The sequence below is a fragment of the Staurois parvus genome, unplaced genomic scaffold (assembly GCF_062004578.1).
Source record: "Staurois parvus isolate SC_StPar_1 unplaced genomic scaffold, SC_StPar_1.0 ptg000005l, whole genome shotgun sequence".
Taxonomy (NCBI): domain Eukaryota; kingdom Metazoa; phylum Chordata; class Amphibia; order Anura; family Ranidae; genus Staurois; species Staurois parvus.
Window position 1 is genome coordinate 8,302,501 of NW_028317801.1, and position 16,462 is coordinate 8,318,962.

Genomic DNA, 16,462 nt, shown 5'->3' on the forward strand with positions numbered 1-16,462 from the left:
GGATATATTTTATATACTTTGCATTCAGCAGCTATGCTTTACATCTGGAACACTGCAGTTTGTGAAGAGTTTTTAGCAGGAGATAAATATTTTATCACAACCGTTATTTACACTTAGATTATAAATTACTGCACTTCACTCAGTATATGTGTATATCAATACGTGTAAATATGCGCAACAAAAATAAGATAGGAAAATAGTCCTATAAATAACTCCACCAAATAAATAATATAGAACATTCCAAACATTATAGACTCCTATAAAGTGCCAGGTGCAAATCTTCAAGTGGTGTGTTAACACTTTTCACTACTGTATAACACTATCACACCTTAGATCACTCCTGCTTACCAGAACATTTTGACCCTCTGATGCCGAGTAGTCCAAAAAAGCTTCCAACATAGCCAGATTCCCACCGATGGGGAGCCAAAACTTCCTACTCCAGGTCAGATCCACAGGTCACCTTCCAGTTCAATGTGCCATAATGAAAGAAAACTATTAAAGTATTAACTCTTATTTATTAAAAGAATGTGATACATCCATGACATCAAAAAAGCAACACATACACAATCCCAGGAGAAGAGCGGGCTGCTTCCGGACTCTGAGACCATGATGACATTGAAAACAAAGTCACATTTTTTTTTTCCCTTGGACTTTTGAAATATTAGTAAATCAAGTGTTTTTAAAAAAATGTTTCCCAGTCATTTTCCGTAGTTTTTATTGATTGCAATTTTGTAGAAACTTTTAGACTTGCTGCACTTATTCACCATGCATCTGTTTATCGACGTGTATAAAGCAGGCATTAGATGAGTAGTTTGTGTCTTTTGATTGACAAACGTTTTTCAGCTTGTCTGTTCAGCAGAAGTCTAATGATCGCCTGCTGTCAAACAGTGACAGCCACACATTATTATACAGTATTTACATGGATCGAAATTCGGCCAGAGCCTGCTGAATTTTTCTCTCTGTGGCAAGCCTAGAGTATATTGCTACAGATTTGGAGACCGCAAATACACATAGCAGCAAATGAACTTTGATTACATGAATTCTTTCATTTTGTACTTTTTTACCTCTGCCAATTTACTTCTGTAGAGTACAAATAAGAGACTATTGATACCAGCTAGTAAGTGGTTGTCTGTTTCTCTTAGGTCTGCTAGGGCTGTCTTGAGGTGAATAAGAGTGCACTGGAGGGATGGTTGGGGTTTTTTAGTATAATATCTAGGGAAAGAGGTTTCAGCTACCTAAAGTGTTGTAGCCAAAACAGAAAGTGAGCGGAAATCCCTCAAAAGTGAGGGAATCCCAGTTTATCACTTGAATCCCCAGAACTAGTGCCTCAATTGGAAGATTTCCCCTCTGTTCGCATGTCAACCCAAAATTTGGGATTTTTTTTCCTTTAAATTGTTTCAAGAATTATAATCCAAGTATACATACAAATAATAGGCCAAGACCTTGGCCGAATATGATAGAAACAGGTCTTGGTAGGCAATATAAAGTTGCAAAAGTTCAAAATCATCATAACAATATAAATTCCATAGCCTTCCAACTAGGGAAGGGTTAAATGTTCCATACCCATGAGGAGTATATTAATCAGTACTCATACATCTGTATGGACTGACTAGGAGTAATATGAACCTGAACCCTTTACCCCCTCTAACACAGAGTATGAAAGCATATCTTTGAGACCTTAACATAGAGATAAATGAGAAAAGGTATCATGAAAAGGAGGAATAGAGAAACAAAGCAAATGAAAATATGAGATGGAGGACCGTGAGCAGCGGCAAAGAGGCTTATAAGCCTCTTACAGTAAAGAAACACAAGGCTTCATAATTCTCTCTAAAGGTAAATATGAACATATTCAGGGCAGGGGCATTTAGGGGTATCATTGAGCTCACTAGCAAAATGTTTTTTGAGCATTATCCAGGACACCTTTTGCCGAAATACTGATACAGAGGACCTTTTCCATGAGCGGGCTATGCTGAGCTTAGCAGCTAGTAGCATAGAGAATTTGATTTTTGTGCCGACCGAAGCTGCCCCTTCACCGGATCGTTTTAAAAGGACAACTCATGGTAATTGGGATACCAGGGCTCCTGAAACCTTCTTCTTTAGAGCAAAGACTCTGTTCCAAAAAACTCTGTAGTTTCGGACATTCCCACCAAATATGGTACATGGTGCCGGTGGAGTGGCAGCCACAAAAACAGCGACGAGGTATTGCGGAAAAATCCTCGAGAGTTAGGGGTGGAACTATATACCATCTGGTCATTACCTTCACATTTGCCTCCAGGAACTAAATGTTCATGAATCCCTTGAAGCCGTAGTGCCAGTGTTCCAGGTCCTTTTCTGAGTCTAAGTCCGAGTCCCAAGCCTGCATGTAAGGCATTTTGTCAGCGGTATCCAGCAAGTGCCTATAAATGACCGAAATCCTTCCTCTCTGACCCGTGTCCTGTGAGCACCAATGTTCATTAGAAGATATCTTAGTAGGACCTCTGGTCCTAATGACTTAAGGGAATGGGAAAGTTGGTGGAATGGAAAGGTCTCCGAAGGGGGCATTTTCAGTTTAGATTGACAATGTAGTAGGGTAAAGGGCCCCCTGGGGGTCAAGTAGTGACCTATCCTGTAGAGGCTTTTATTAAACATCCAGCGGAGTGCTTCCGGATCCAGACCTGAAGGGAAAACCGGATATTTATAGATATGAGATAATGGAAGGAAAGGTGATGTAAGGTTAGGGTTGTTCCAAACACTGTCCCATTCAGCTAGGGAGTGTGATCATGTCGGAGCTAAAACCAGTGGTCTGCGCTTTGAGGGTTGCCATGTTTAATGAAGTCTGAAGGGACCGATTGTACCGCTGTTTTCTCCATATTTATCCATTCAGGTTTTTCTGTGCGAGAGTATACCACTGAGAACTGTGCTAGTTGGGCTGCCTGATAGTATAAGGCGAGATGCCGGAGGCCTAGACCACCTTTCATCGCATGTGCAAAGAGAACCCATTTAGACAATCTGTAGCCTTTGCCACCCCAAACAAATTTAATAATTTTGGCTTGAAACCTGGATTGGTCTGACCATATGATCGATATCGGTAAGGAATGAAAGTAATACCGTGAGTTTTTTTTTTTTTGTGGATTTTTGGTTGATATTCTGTCTATCATTTAAAATACACCTATGATAAAAAAAATTATAGACCATTTCTTTGTAAGTGAGTAAACTTACAAAATCTGCAGGGGATACATTTTTTTTTTTTTTTTTTTTTTGCCACTGTAAATATTGAGCAATAAAAGAAGCCAGTCTATTGGCCAAAATTTTGGTAATTTAAGATCATTGTTGATCAGTGAGATTGGTCTATAGTTTTCAACCTCTCCCGAATCTTTACCCAGTTTGGAAATTACGGAAATGAAAGCCGTGCATGTCAGAGTCTAACTGTTGCTGTGATCTCAGGGAGTTGAAGAACTGCTCCAGATGGGACGCCAAAGTTGGTGGGAATTTTTGATAATACACTGCCGGAAAGCCATCCGGCTCAAAGGTGGAGGAGCGTTTCGCCTATTTAATTGCCTGAAAAACTTCTTTCATTGTAATGGGCGAGTCCATCAACTCCTTATGGGGATTTATTTTTTTTTACTTTCACTTTTGATAACAGATGAAGAGCGTGTGAATCTCCCTAATGGGACAGCAATAAAAATGGAAATGGGGATCTAATCCCTCTCCACGCAATGCAGACCTAAAAATAAAAAAGTTTTCCTTCTTTTTTAGTTACATTTTAATGCCAGCTCAGATTACACAAACTTTGTAGATGCTGGTGCCTGTGTAATTCTTTGCTGTGGTCTAAATGTTTTACACAGTTCAGTCCCATACTGCGGTCTTTTACTTTGTGGTTGGCTGAAGTTAAAATTTTGCAATCTCATCTCTGGAGGAGGAATGACTGGGAAAATACTGCCTGATATGCATTGAAGACATTACCTTAGCCTGCACAAGATACTGGGATGGTTTTTGAATGATAAAAGGGGAGCTTTTAATATAACTTATACTTCATTAAGGTAACATTTTAGGAATGTATTAATATTTGTAAAGATACTGGGAATGAGTGCTAATACTTTGTGTTTGTGCTTTCTTTAAATAAACCTAGCAATTTATGAACTACAGGATGGAGAAAAAGCTGTTATTTTGCACCTAACCACCTTATATATCTTTTTCTTATTTTGTTTTGTGTTTTTCAGGAATCAGCCAAGGTTTCAGAGTTAAATCCTAATGCTAAAGTATGGGGGGACCATGCGTTACATGTGGAATCCGGCAGAACTGCTGATGGGACTGTGGAAGAGTCAGGAGGTTCTCCCTGTAGCTCCTCCAAGGATTGGCCCAAAGAAGGTAAAAGAAAAACTGTATATTAAAAATGGTTGCGCTTTTATCACCTACGTTTTAAGGTTGAGCTGTCATGAGGCAGGTTCAGGGTATCCAATGATGACTTCTTGACAGTCTTGTCTACCTGACTTTAATGCTGAGCAAGCCAAGGCTCCAGGACATAGCTCAGGAAAGGAGTAAAAAAACAAAAAGTGGAAATACTTGTTTACACACTTTAGCTCAGTAATGCAAAACCTATTAGTCAAATAATTGTTTCCTTTATGACCGTTTTCCTTTTTAATGTGGCAGCAAAAAGAGCTGTCATGTGCACTCTTCTGTAACAGCCAGTCCGAAAGTGAGAATTGGTTGCTCTGTTTTTTTGTATTTGGCAGGTTGGGATTATAACTCTTCCTTGTACAGGTAGGAGGTTTAAATAGGTGGCCCCAGGACATGGATGGCACCCAAGAGCTCAGCTGGGTTTAAATTTTCTGTGGGCTCTGTTTTCTCTTACAATTTCTCTGATTATATTCCGTGAAGACTGTGCTATCAGTTGGCTGCATGCTAGCCACTGTAGCTCTTCATGCAGCTTCTGGCTGGGTTAACTCCTTGGCAGACCCTTGGGGTAGCATACCTGGACCCCGCCTGTTGGGAGATGAGGAGCTGGCCTGTAACATTGCATTCCACTGGATACTGCTATGGGTGCACCCCCACTCCTTGGTCTGTCTGGTGCAGAGCCTTGTCTCTGTAGACACCTGCAAGGGGTATGGCCATTGTGAAAGGTAAAGACACTATGGGGTTAATTTCTGATATATATATATATATATATCTATATATATATATCTATAAGTGAGCAGGGCCCTTCTAACCCTCTTGTATTGAACATTGAGCAAACTGTTGGCGCTATATATATATATATATATATATATATATATATATATATATATATATAAATAATCAGCAGGGGATCAAATACGTATTTCCTTCACTGTGTGTGTATGGAAAAAAAAAAAGTGTAATGTATATGTGTGTGTGTATATGTATGTATGTATATATATAATGTGTGAAGGAAAGAAGTATGATCTCCTGATGATTTTGAATGTTTGCCCACTCACAAAGAAATGATCAGTCTAAAAATCGAATGGTAGGTGTATTGTAACACTGAGACCAAATAACAAAAAATTCCAAAGACATGCATGTCTAACAAATTTATGCACTGATTTGCATGTTCATGAGGGAAACAAATATTTGATCCCCTTCACAAAACATGACTTGGTGACAAATCCTTTGTTGGCAATCACAGAGGTCAGACGTTTCCTGTAGTTGGCCACCAGGTTTGTACACATCTCAGGAGGTATTTTGGCCCACTCCTCTTGGCAGATGCTCTCCAAGTCATTAAGGTTTGATGGCTGACGTTGGCAACTCAAACTTTCAGCTCCCTCCTCAGATTTTTAATCAGATTAAGGTCTGGAGCCTGGTTAGGCCACCCCAGGACCTTAATGTGCTTCTTCTTGAGCCACTCCTTTGTTGCCTTGGCCGTGTGTTTTGGGTCATTGTCATGCTGGAACACCCATCCACAACCCATTTTCAATGCCCTGGCTGAGGGAAGAAGGTTCTTACCCAAGCTTTTGATGGTACATTGCCCCTTCCATCGTCTCTTTGATGCGGTTCAGTTGTCCTGTCCCCTTAGCATAAAAACACCTCCAAAGCAGAATGTTTCCACCACCATGTTTGACAGTTGTGATGGTGTTCTTGGGGTCATAGGCAGCATTCCTCCTCCTCCAAACATGGCAAGTTGAGTTGATGCCAAAGAGCTCGATTTTGGTCTCATCTGACCACAACACTTTTTCAACCAGTCCTCCTCTGCATCATTCAGATGTTCAGTGGCAAGCTTCAGACGGGTCTGGACATGTGCTTTCTTGAGGAGAGGGACCTTGCGGGCAGTGCAGGATTTCAATCCTTGTCTGCGTAGTGTTACCAATTGTTTTCTTGGTGACTATGGGCCCAGCTGCCTGGAGATGGTTGACAAGATTGTCACGTGTAGTTCTGGGATGATTCCTCACTGTTCTCCTGATTATTGACACTCCACAAGGTGAGATCTTGCATGGTGCACCAGACCTAGGGAGACTGACAGTTTTGTGTTTCTTCCATTTACGAATGATTGTGCCAACTGTTGTCACCTTCTCACCAAGGCGATAGTTTGGTAGCCCAGTCCAGCCTTGTGTAGGTCTACAGTCTTGTCCCTAACATCCTTGGACAGCTCTTTGGTCTTTGCCATGGTGGAGAGTTTGCAATCTGATTGCTCCTGTGGACAGGTGTCTTTTTATACAGGTAACAAAATGAGATTAGCAGCACTCCCTTTAAGATGCTGCTTCTAATCTCAGCTTCTTACCTGTATGAAAGACACCTGGTAGCCAGAAATCCTGCTGAATGATAGGGGATCAAATATTTCCCTCATGGACATGCAAATCAGTGCATAATTTGTTAGACATGCTTTCTTTTGATTTTTTTGTTGCTATTCTGTCTGTGTTACAATACACCTACCATTCGATTTTTAGACTGATCATTTCTTTGTGAGTGGGCAAACCATTCAAAATCTGCAGGGGATCAAATACTTATTTCCTTCACTGTATATGTATGTATGTGTATATAAGTAGCTTTTATTTTCTGCCTATCACTTTTCTTCAGGTGCTAAAATCCCAGGGCAGTACCACTATTCTTTTCCTCCTTTTTTTTTTTTTTTTTATTATCACTTTTATTGTTATCCCAAGGAATGTAAATATCCCTTGTGCTACCAATAGGCATTGACAGGTACTCTTTTCTGAGAGATCTGGGGTCTAATAGACTCTAGATCTCTCCTTTGCCCTTCAGGCATCTGACCACAGCAAGATTGTTTGTGATCAGATGCTTTCCCAATTTTAAAATGGCGCTGTTTATTTCCACCGAAATAATGAAATGCTTGTTGCTTCTGGTTTATTAGACCATTAAGATCATTGGAGCCATTCCAGTCTTTGATCAGCTCATTTGACCAGGTCATTTGGCAGAACCGCCGGCTGAATTCTCAGGTTCCCCTGTGGGAGAGGATCAGTGGAAGGGTGGGGTGAGCGGGACGTCCCTTCCTGCTCCTTGTAACAGTGATCCAGCGGCTAATTAGCTGCTAGCATTGTGTTTACATGACAGCCGACCACCAGCTGAAAAAACAATACCGGGATGATGCCTGTAGATTCAGGCATCATCCTGGTGTAACCACTCAGTACATTGCTGGTCCTTGTTGGGCATATGATGAATTGGGTCTGTGTACCAATATGACCGCAATGCATTCTTAATAATGCCCAAATTGAGGTGTTAGTCCCGAGATCCACATTCCACTTTGTCTGGTGGGGTCTGTGAGTTGCTAATCATTTTTTTCTCTGATCTTCAGAAGCCATCCTTTTGAACTTAAGGATCTCTCTTGTCTGATCTTACCCATAAATTAGCCTTTCTGGTGGCTATCACCTTTATGAGGACAGTCTAAGTTAGCAGCTTTATCCTGTAAAGTGCCTTCTTAGTGTTGTACAAAGACAGCAAGGCCTCCTTCCTTTCGAAGGTGGTCCTGCCAAATGGTTAGATCCTATATGCTGAAGGGAGAGGTTTCCTCCCCATCTTGTTAAAAGTAAGCTTTACCAGATTGTGTTTTTTGGGCCTTTCAGCATCAAGCGTAAGTTCCTTAGTTTTCTAAGGCTGCTACCTGGGCTTCTGTTGAAAACTTTAGGTTCTACCAAGTGGGTACTTAAGCCGCCTCTGATGCCATTTTCGTCCATGTGGTGCTTCAAGTTGCGAGTCCGTTGAGCCCTTTTTGGCTTGTTGCCATTGTTTTCTTTGTTGCCTGCCCCTTAAGTTGGGCTGCTTTTGGATGTCCCAGTCATAATCGTTTTTGAGAGGCCTGTGCCTTATACGGTTTGATTAGGAAAATTTGGATATCTGACTTAACAGTAAAATCTGTTTTTTTTTTTTTTTTTGGAGAACAGTACAGGCCCATTCCTTCTGTTCTTATGGTCTCCCTATGAAACTCAGGCTTGCCAGGATTGCGAGGGATTATATAGAGAATGTCCCTGCAGCCTTCTGTTTTTGCTAATCTCTGGTCACCTGAAGGTAGCTGCATTTAACAAGCCTGTGTCCTGTATGTGCTCAGGATCCTGGTAGCCAGTATTACAATAGGTGTCTCTTGAGCTTTTTCTTTTGTCAGTAGGAGCTTTTGGTTTCATGGTAGTAGAAGGGTCTAGTGGCTGCTAAATGACATTAAAAGAATTCTAAATTTGTCCAGGACAAATTGTGTGGTTTTCAGGACAAACACTGAAGGGTTGGGTAAGTGGAGCTTATATAACATTACATAGATTTTCTTCCTCACTTTCATGATTTTATTGAAGCTTTTGTTGGGGCTGCTGGGGGACTCAGACATATAAACTAGATACCTTTTCCAAACCCCAGGGTAGCAGAACAAAATGAAGGTTTTGTTTTTTGGACTTTGTATGTTTCATTGACTCAAACATTTATTATTTCAGGACTGGATGCCAATGGGGATGGTGTCAGTGCAAGGTTAACACGAGACCCATCACCATCAGTTTCCACATCAGACCAAACAGATATGAATACCATAACTCTGGGAAACTCAGAATATGAATCTATGCATGAAATCTCACATTCAGGTAATGCATTGAAAATCACTTTACACAGTTGTGAGTTTAGCAGTGTGCCCTGAATTTTAGTTTAAGTGCAGCATCCCATTGAAACAAAACAGAACAATCTTGTAATGGTCTTCTGTAGCAGAGCTATCACTTTGTCTGCTGTAGTCTACTGCCCATAGGATTTGGCACTCTTTAATGAATGATGATTAAAATCATAAACTGAAACTTGTCAAGACAAAAGCAACTTGATTTAAAAAATTGCATATTCCAGGGCTATTTTATTCATCCTAACTTAATTGGTAAGTTGGTTACCCGAGAAAAATGATATGCTTTTCAGGTTCCAGAGCTTGCAACCTCCAACGTGTAGCAAGGGCAGCTCTCATGTATCTGTATTGATAGATTTCATTTTAAATACTTGTTGTGTAGGCCAGTAATGTTTCTTAGACATTAGGTTTTTAGTTATGCTATGTAAAGTTCACGTCGTTTTTCTGTACAAAACTTTGGATATAAAAAATATGGATTTTTTTTTTTATTCCCTCTTCAGGAGCCAATGATCTACCACAGACAGAAGGGCAGGAAGATCTACGTGATGTGCTTAAGAAAACACTGGAATTTTGTTTATCTCGGTATGAAATTTTGAAAGTCTTATATATAAGTTCATAAGTCTTATAAGTTCATGTGCATGTAAAGGCACTCGTCACAACACTTTTGGCAATTTAGTGTATATCTCTGGTGTGTACTTTTTGCCGTTAATCTCACGTTCTATGGCAGGTTTTGGTTTATCTGTATAATGTCAACCTAAAAAATATTCCTAATTTACCTATTGATTGTGTTGACTTATTTGAGCAATCTGTAGCCTGTGAACATGGCAATCTGTTAATATAGAAGGCACAGAGGAACATTAATGGAAAAAAACTCCCAAACTGATCTACTTGACCTTTCATAATACAGGTGAAACTCGAAAAATTAGAATATTGTGCAAAAGTTCATTTATTCCAGTAATGCAACTTAAAAGGTGAAACTAATATATGAGATACTCATTACATGCAAAGCAAGATAGTTCAAGCCGTGATTTGTCATAATTGTGATGATTATGGCTTACAGCTCATGAAAACCCCAAATCCACAATCTCAAAAAATTAGAATATTACATCAATAAAACAAGGATTGTACTTAGAACAATATCGGACCTCTGCAAAATATAAGCATGCATATGTACTCAGTACTTGGTTTGGGCCCCTTTTGCAGCAATTACTGCCTCAATGTGGCGTGGCATGGAAGCTATCAGCCTGTGGCACTGCTGAGGTGTTATGGAAGACCAGGATGCTTCAATAGCGGCCTTCAGCTCTTTCTGCATTGTTTGGTCTTATGTTTCTCATCTTTCTCTTGGCAATGCCCCATAGATTCTCTATGGGGTTTAGGTCAGGCGAGTTTGCTGGCCAATCAAGCACAGTAATCCCATGGTCATTGAACCAGGTTTTGGTGCTTTTGGCAGTGTGGGCAAGTGCCAAGTTCTGCTGGAAAATGAAGTCAGCATCCGCATAAAGCTCGTCTGTGGAAGGAAGCATGAAGTGCTCCAAAATCTCCTGGTAGATGGCTGCGTTGGCCCTGGACTCAATGAAGCACAGTGGACCAACACCAGCAGATGACATGGCTCCCCAAATCAACACAGACTGTGCAAACTTCACACTGTACATCAAGCATCTTGCAGTGTGTGCCTCTCCATTCTTCCTCCATACTCTGGGTCCTTGGTTTCCAAATGAGATGCAAAAGTTGCTCTCATCAGAAAAGAGGACTTTGGACCACTGAGCAACAGACCAGGTCTGTTTTTCTTTAGCCCAGGTAAGATGCTTCTGACGTTGTTTGTTGTTCAGGAGCTGCTTGAGAGGAATACGACATTTGAAGCCCATGTCCAGGATCTGTCTGTGTGTGGTGGCTCTTGATGCTCTGACTCCAGCCTCAGTCCACTCTTTGTGAAAGTTCCCAACACTTTTGAATGGCCTTTTCCTGACAATCTGCTCCAGGCTGCGGTCATGACTGCTGCTTTTGCACCTTTTTCTTCCACACTTTTCCCTTCCACATAACTTTCTATTAATGTGCTTTGATACAGCACTTTGGGAACATCCAACTTCTTTTGCAATTACTTTTTGAGGCTTTTCCTCCTTATGGAGGGTGTCAATGTTGGTTTTCTGCACAACTGTCAGGTCAGCAGTCTTTCCCATTATTGTGATTCCTACTGAACTGGACTGAGAGACCATTTAAAGGCTCAGGAACCCTTTGCAGGTGTTATGGCTTAATTAGCTGATTAGAGTGGGACACTTTGAGTCTAGAATATTGCACCTATTTACAATATTCTAATTTTCTGAGATTGTGGATTTGGGGTTTTCATAAGCTGTAAGCCATAATCATCAGAATTATGACAAATCACGGCTTGAACTATCTTGCTTTGCATGAAATAAGTCTATCTCGTATATTAGTTTCACCTTTTAAGTTGCATTACTGAAATAAATGAACTTTTGTGCGATATTCTAATTTTTCGAGTTTCACCTATACACCCTTAATTGCCAAAAGTATTAGGACACCTTTTCAAATCATTGAATTCAGGTGTTCCAATCACCTCTATGGCCACCAGTGTATAAAGTCAAGCTTTTAGGCATGCAGACTGCTTCTACAAACATTTGTGAAAGAATGGGTCACACTCAGGAGCTCAGTGAATTCAATCTTGGTACTGTGATAGGTTTCCATCTGTGCAATAAGTCCATCCGTAAAATGTCCTTGCTACTAAATATTCCATGGTCAACTGTTAGTGGTATTACAACCACTTGGAAGCAAGTGGGAACAGCAGCAATTTAACCACGAAGTGGTAGGCCACGTTAAATGACAGCGTGGTGTCAGCGCGTGCTGAAGCGCACAGTGTACAGAAGTTGCCAACTGTCTGCAGAATCAATGGCTAAAGACCTCCAAACTTTGTGTGGCCTTCAGATTAGCACAACAGTGTATAGATTGCTTCAGTGAAATGGATTTCCATGGCCGAGCAGCTGCATCCAAGCCTTACATCACCAAGTGCAATACAAAGTGTGTAATGCAGTGGTGTAAAACACGCCGCCACTGGACTCTAGAGCAGTGGAGACGTGTTCTCTGGATTGACGAATCGCGCTTCTCTGTCTGGCTATCCGATGGACATGTCTGGGTTTGGCGGTTGGCAGGAGAACGGTTCTTACCTGACTGCATTGTGCCAAGTGTAAAGTTTGGTGGAGGGGGGATTATGGTGTGGGGTTGTTTTTCAGGAGTTGGGCTTAACCCCCCAGTTCCAGTGAAGGGAACTTTTAAGGTGTCTGCATACCAAGACATTTTGGACAATTTCATGCTCCCAACTTTAGGAACAATTTAGGGATGACCCCTTCCTGTTCTAACAGGACTGTGCAGCACTGCACAAAACAAGGTCCATAAAGACATGGATGAAGAGAGTTTGGGGTGGAGGAACTTAACTGGCCTGTCCTGACTCCAACAAAATTAAACACCTTTGGGATGAATTAGAGCAGAGACTGCGAGCCAGGTCGTCTTGTCTGACATCAGTGCCTGACCTCAGAAATGCGCTTTTGGAAGAATGGTCAAACATTCTCATAGACACACTCCTAAACTCTGTGGACAGCCTTCCCAGAAGAGTTGAAGCAGTTATAGCTGCAAAGGGTGGGCCAACTCACTATTGAACCCTACGGACTAAGACTGGGATGCCAATACACTTTATATGCGTGTAAAGGCAGGCATCCCAATAATTTTGGCAATATAGTGTATATCTTTGTATAAGTAGGTAATAGAGCGCTGGGAGTACATAAGTGAAGCAGCTAGCATAAAAGGTAACCTTGGGACCCAGATAGAAACATGAAAAAATAAATATGCAGCGCTTTTGAAATTAAATATGAACAAGCATAAAAAACAGAACATGAACAGCATAACTGCATGACAAATTCAGTCCATATTGCATGGTGCGATAAAGTGATAGGTGCAATTGTCCCAATAATTCATGTTCAGAGAAATTCGTGACTCTTGTGATCTCGTGATTTGTACAAATAATGCACTAACCAGATAGCGCAACCAATGCGCATGGAGCAATTAAGACCCGCTCCTGGTGCTCTGGACTTGTAGTATTAGGAGGATGTCATCTGCAGGTATGGCCACCAGATGTCATCAATCCAGGTATATGGGTAAGTCATCCACCAGAGAGATCATCAGCGGGGGAGGGGGTGATCATGCATCATTCCCAAATGGACGTAACCTTCAAAAGCGGGCTCCCATAACATAGATGAGACCCAGAGAAGCCTCTGATAGTGTAGTATATGTTTATTAAGTAAAAACTTACACCAGATACAATTGAAGGAAAAACTTACATCAAAGCAAGGTCAGGCCACCTCTGAGGAAGTGTTTTGCACACGAAACGCGTTAGGGAGGTGCCCTTGACCTGTGTATGCATACCACTAAGCCATCCTGATTGACACCCTGGTGGCCTGACCTTGCTCCAAAGCAAGGTCAGGCCACCAGGGTGTCAATCAGGATGGCTTAGTGGTATGCATACACAGGTCAAGGGCACCTCCCTAACGCGTTTCGTGTGCAAAACACTTCCTCAGAGGTGGCCTGACCTTGCTTTGATGTAAGTTTTTCCTTCAATTGTATCTGGTGTAAGTTTTTACTTAATAAACATATACTACACTATCAGAGGCTTCTCTGGGTCTCATCTATGTTATGGGAGCCCGCTTTTGAAGGTTACGTCCATTTGGGAATGATGCATGATCACCCCCTCCCCCGCTGATGATCTCTCTGGTGGATGACTTACCCATATACCTGGATTGATGACATCTGGTGGCCATACCTGCAGATGACATCCTCCTAATACTACAAGTCCAGAGCACCAGGAGCGGGTCTTAATTGCTCCATGCGCATTGGTTGCGCTATCTGGTTAGTGCATTATTTGTACAAATCACGAGATCACAAGAGTCACGAATTTCTCTGAACATGAATTATTGGGACAATTGCACCTATCACTTTATCGCACCATGCAATATGGACTGAATTTGTCATGCAGTTATGCTGTTCATGTTCTGTTTTTTATGCTTGTTCATATTTAATTTCAAAAGCGCTGCATATTTATTTTAGTATATATCTTTGTTGGATCCTGGCTCATAAAATATACAGAATTTGAAGTATCCTCATTTTTACTGTTAAAGCAGATCTTAATGTTGTAATCCACCCAGATGCCTGACAGGCTGCTGGCTCAGTCTTTTGGCTCGCCACTGAATTCCTAAGCCAGTCACTTCTGCCCCTTCCACAGCCCGGCATTCCAGAGAGCGCTGGAAAGGCAGAGCAGAGAGCAGTGACTGATAGTCACCACTCTGCTCAGAGTGGACTGAGAACTGAGTGAACAGCGGTTGTGATTGCTCTTTTCTTGGTTTTAGAGCTGACTGGGGACAGCTGCAGCATCAGACTGATGCTGCAGTCATACATGTGACCTATGTGTGTTGATTCCCACACTTTCTCTTTTTAAGATGTAGTGTGATCATGTTTTAGAGACCTTTATTTTTTGCCCAGCCTTAACCACTTTAGTAATAGTCTGCAATACTTCTTCATTACAAGGCCATTGTTCAGTTTCCAGTGCTCTTATGGTTTGACTGACAAATACTCTGTCATGCAATACAATACCCAGATGAATTCTATATTCCTTTTTTTTTTTTTTTTTTTTACTATGAAAAGAAAAGTTCCATTTTTTTCCTTTTTGCTAAAAAATGTATAAAAAATACTAACAGAACAAAGCCCAGAAATGTATCTTTTATTGTAAAGTGGACTCCTTAAGGTGATCTTATTTTTTTTCCTCACAAATTTATGGAAGTAAAGAAACCTGCTGGTATTGCAGGAAATTAAAACCTGGAGCCTGGTAATGGTGCACAAGATGTATAGGTCATACACAGAGGGACGGTGGAGATGAAGAGGTTTATGTACACATGTGCAGGATGGGAGAGGAGTTAGTGCACAGATCACATAGAGACTGGCTGCAGATTAGATGTACATTATACCCTGAATCTGCTGCAGCCATTGTTCTGGAACTAATGAATGATTCATTAGATCCACATTCCTCCCCTTGTGGGGAAGGGATGGTCCTTCAGATGTAAACACTACACTGTTTACATGCATTTGCAGCAATTGATCATCACAGGGACCAAGATGATACAGAGATGCTTGGATCAGCTCCTGTGTACTGCATCTGTAAACCAAGCTATCCAATGACAGCTCAGCTCACAATTACTATTGGGTGCACTGTCTGAGAGTTATTTCTGCAGTGCCTGTTTTTAAATAGAAATGTCTACCCCTTTGCTGTTCTTTAACCACATATGTACCAGCCATAGGTTTTTGAAGTTAATATGGTCTGTGGTGCACTCTAAAGCTGAATAAAAAAAAAAAAGTCGGAGGCACCATCTACTAATTGGTGGCCATACAATGTTTTTCATTTCCTATTTAGTATGTTCACACCTAACTCCATTTTAGTTATTATTCAGAGTTTTATGGCATGCTGTAGAGATTGTGATGATCACAGTATTTAAATTAGATGTTTTATATGTTTTCTTTACAGAGAGAACCTTGCCAGTGACATGTATCTTATATCACAAATGGACAGTGATCAATATGTGCCAATTATGACCGTAGCAAATCTGGACCATGTCAAAAAGCTGAGCACTGACATGGACTTAATAGTTGATGTATTGAGATGTGAGTATTCTTTCCTACTGCACTGCATTTTGCATATTGTAAGTCTTGCAGTTCTTCCACCATCTATTCATCTGTCACATCCGGACATACTGTACTACTTATTTATTGCCAGTCTACTTTAGGTAGGTGACTGTCCTTATACATTGGAGGCCCTGGTATTGTCCACTTGTAAGCTGTTAATCATTATCACAGTTGGCGCATGTTAAGGTGATGCTCGTTTAAATGCCACTGTGTTTTCCATACAGGGCCTGATTCCACTGTGTTCAGTGTTTTTACAAATTAGCACACACTGACAAAATCACATTTGTGTTTAGTAGTTTTTTTTGTTTAATGCGGCATTATAAAAAAAATTTCCTTTGATTCGGAGCAATTGAAATGAAATCGTTTTACAATTAAATTAACTTTTCTAAATCAAAGCACAGTAATGCCTGCATTTTTTAGTGTTAACAAACTGCTTCTAATAATCACGAGATAAACAGAAAATAGTGTTGGGGCAGATGTTTTTTATTTTAAGTCATATTGCTGAAAAATAAGTTACCAGTTAGATTAGGTTTTATACAGCCAGGCAGCTCATCTAGTCTGCCATTTTTTACAGCTAGCCTTTTCTCTCAACTGGGGAAGACTGTTGTAATAAGGAATTACAATTAGAATCTGTCTTTGCAGATACTGTATTGTTTTTGCTGTAATTGTCTTCAGGTGTACCTATCATTAATCACTCTTCAGTTA

The 16,462-nt window shown here is 40.8% G+C and overlaps 1 protein-coding gene across 2 annotated transcripts in view; it reads left to right on the plus strand.

Annotated features, from left to right (window-relative positions):
* LARP4B (La ribonucleoprotein 4B) overlaps window positions 1-16,462 on the plus strand; it is a 167,586-nt gene that overhangs the window by 103,461 nt on the left and 47,663 nt on the right. For both annotated transcript variants that reach the window (XM_089651903.1, XM_089651847.1), the window contains exons 4-7: window positions 4,200-4,347; window positions 8,859-9,002; window positions 9,526-9,607; window positions 15,600-15,736. In XM_089651903.1, coding sequence (XP_089508029.1) covers window positions 4,200-4,347; window positions 8,859-9,002; window positions 9,526-9,607; window positions 15,600-15,736 — 511 coding nt within the window. The remainder of the gene's footprint in view (window positions 1-4,199; window positions 4,348-8,858; window positions 9,003-9,525; window positions 9,608-15,599; window positions 15,737-16,462) is intronic.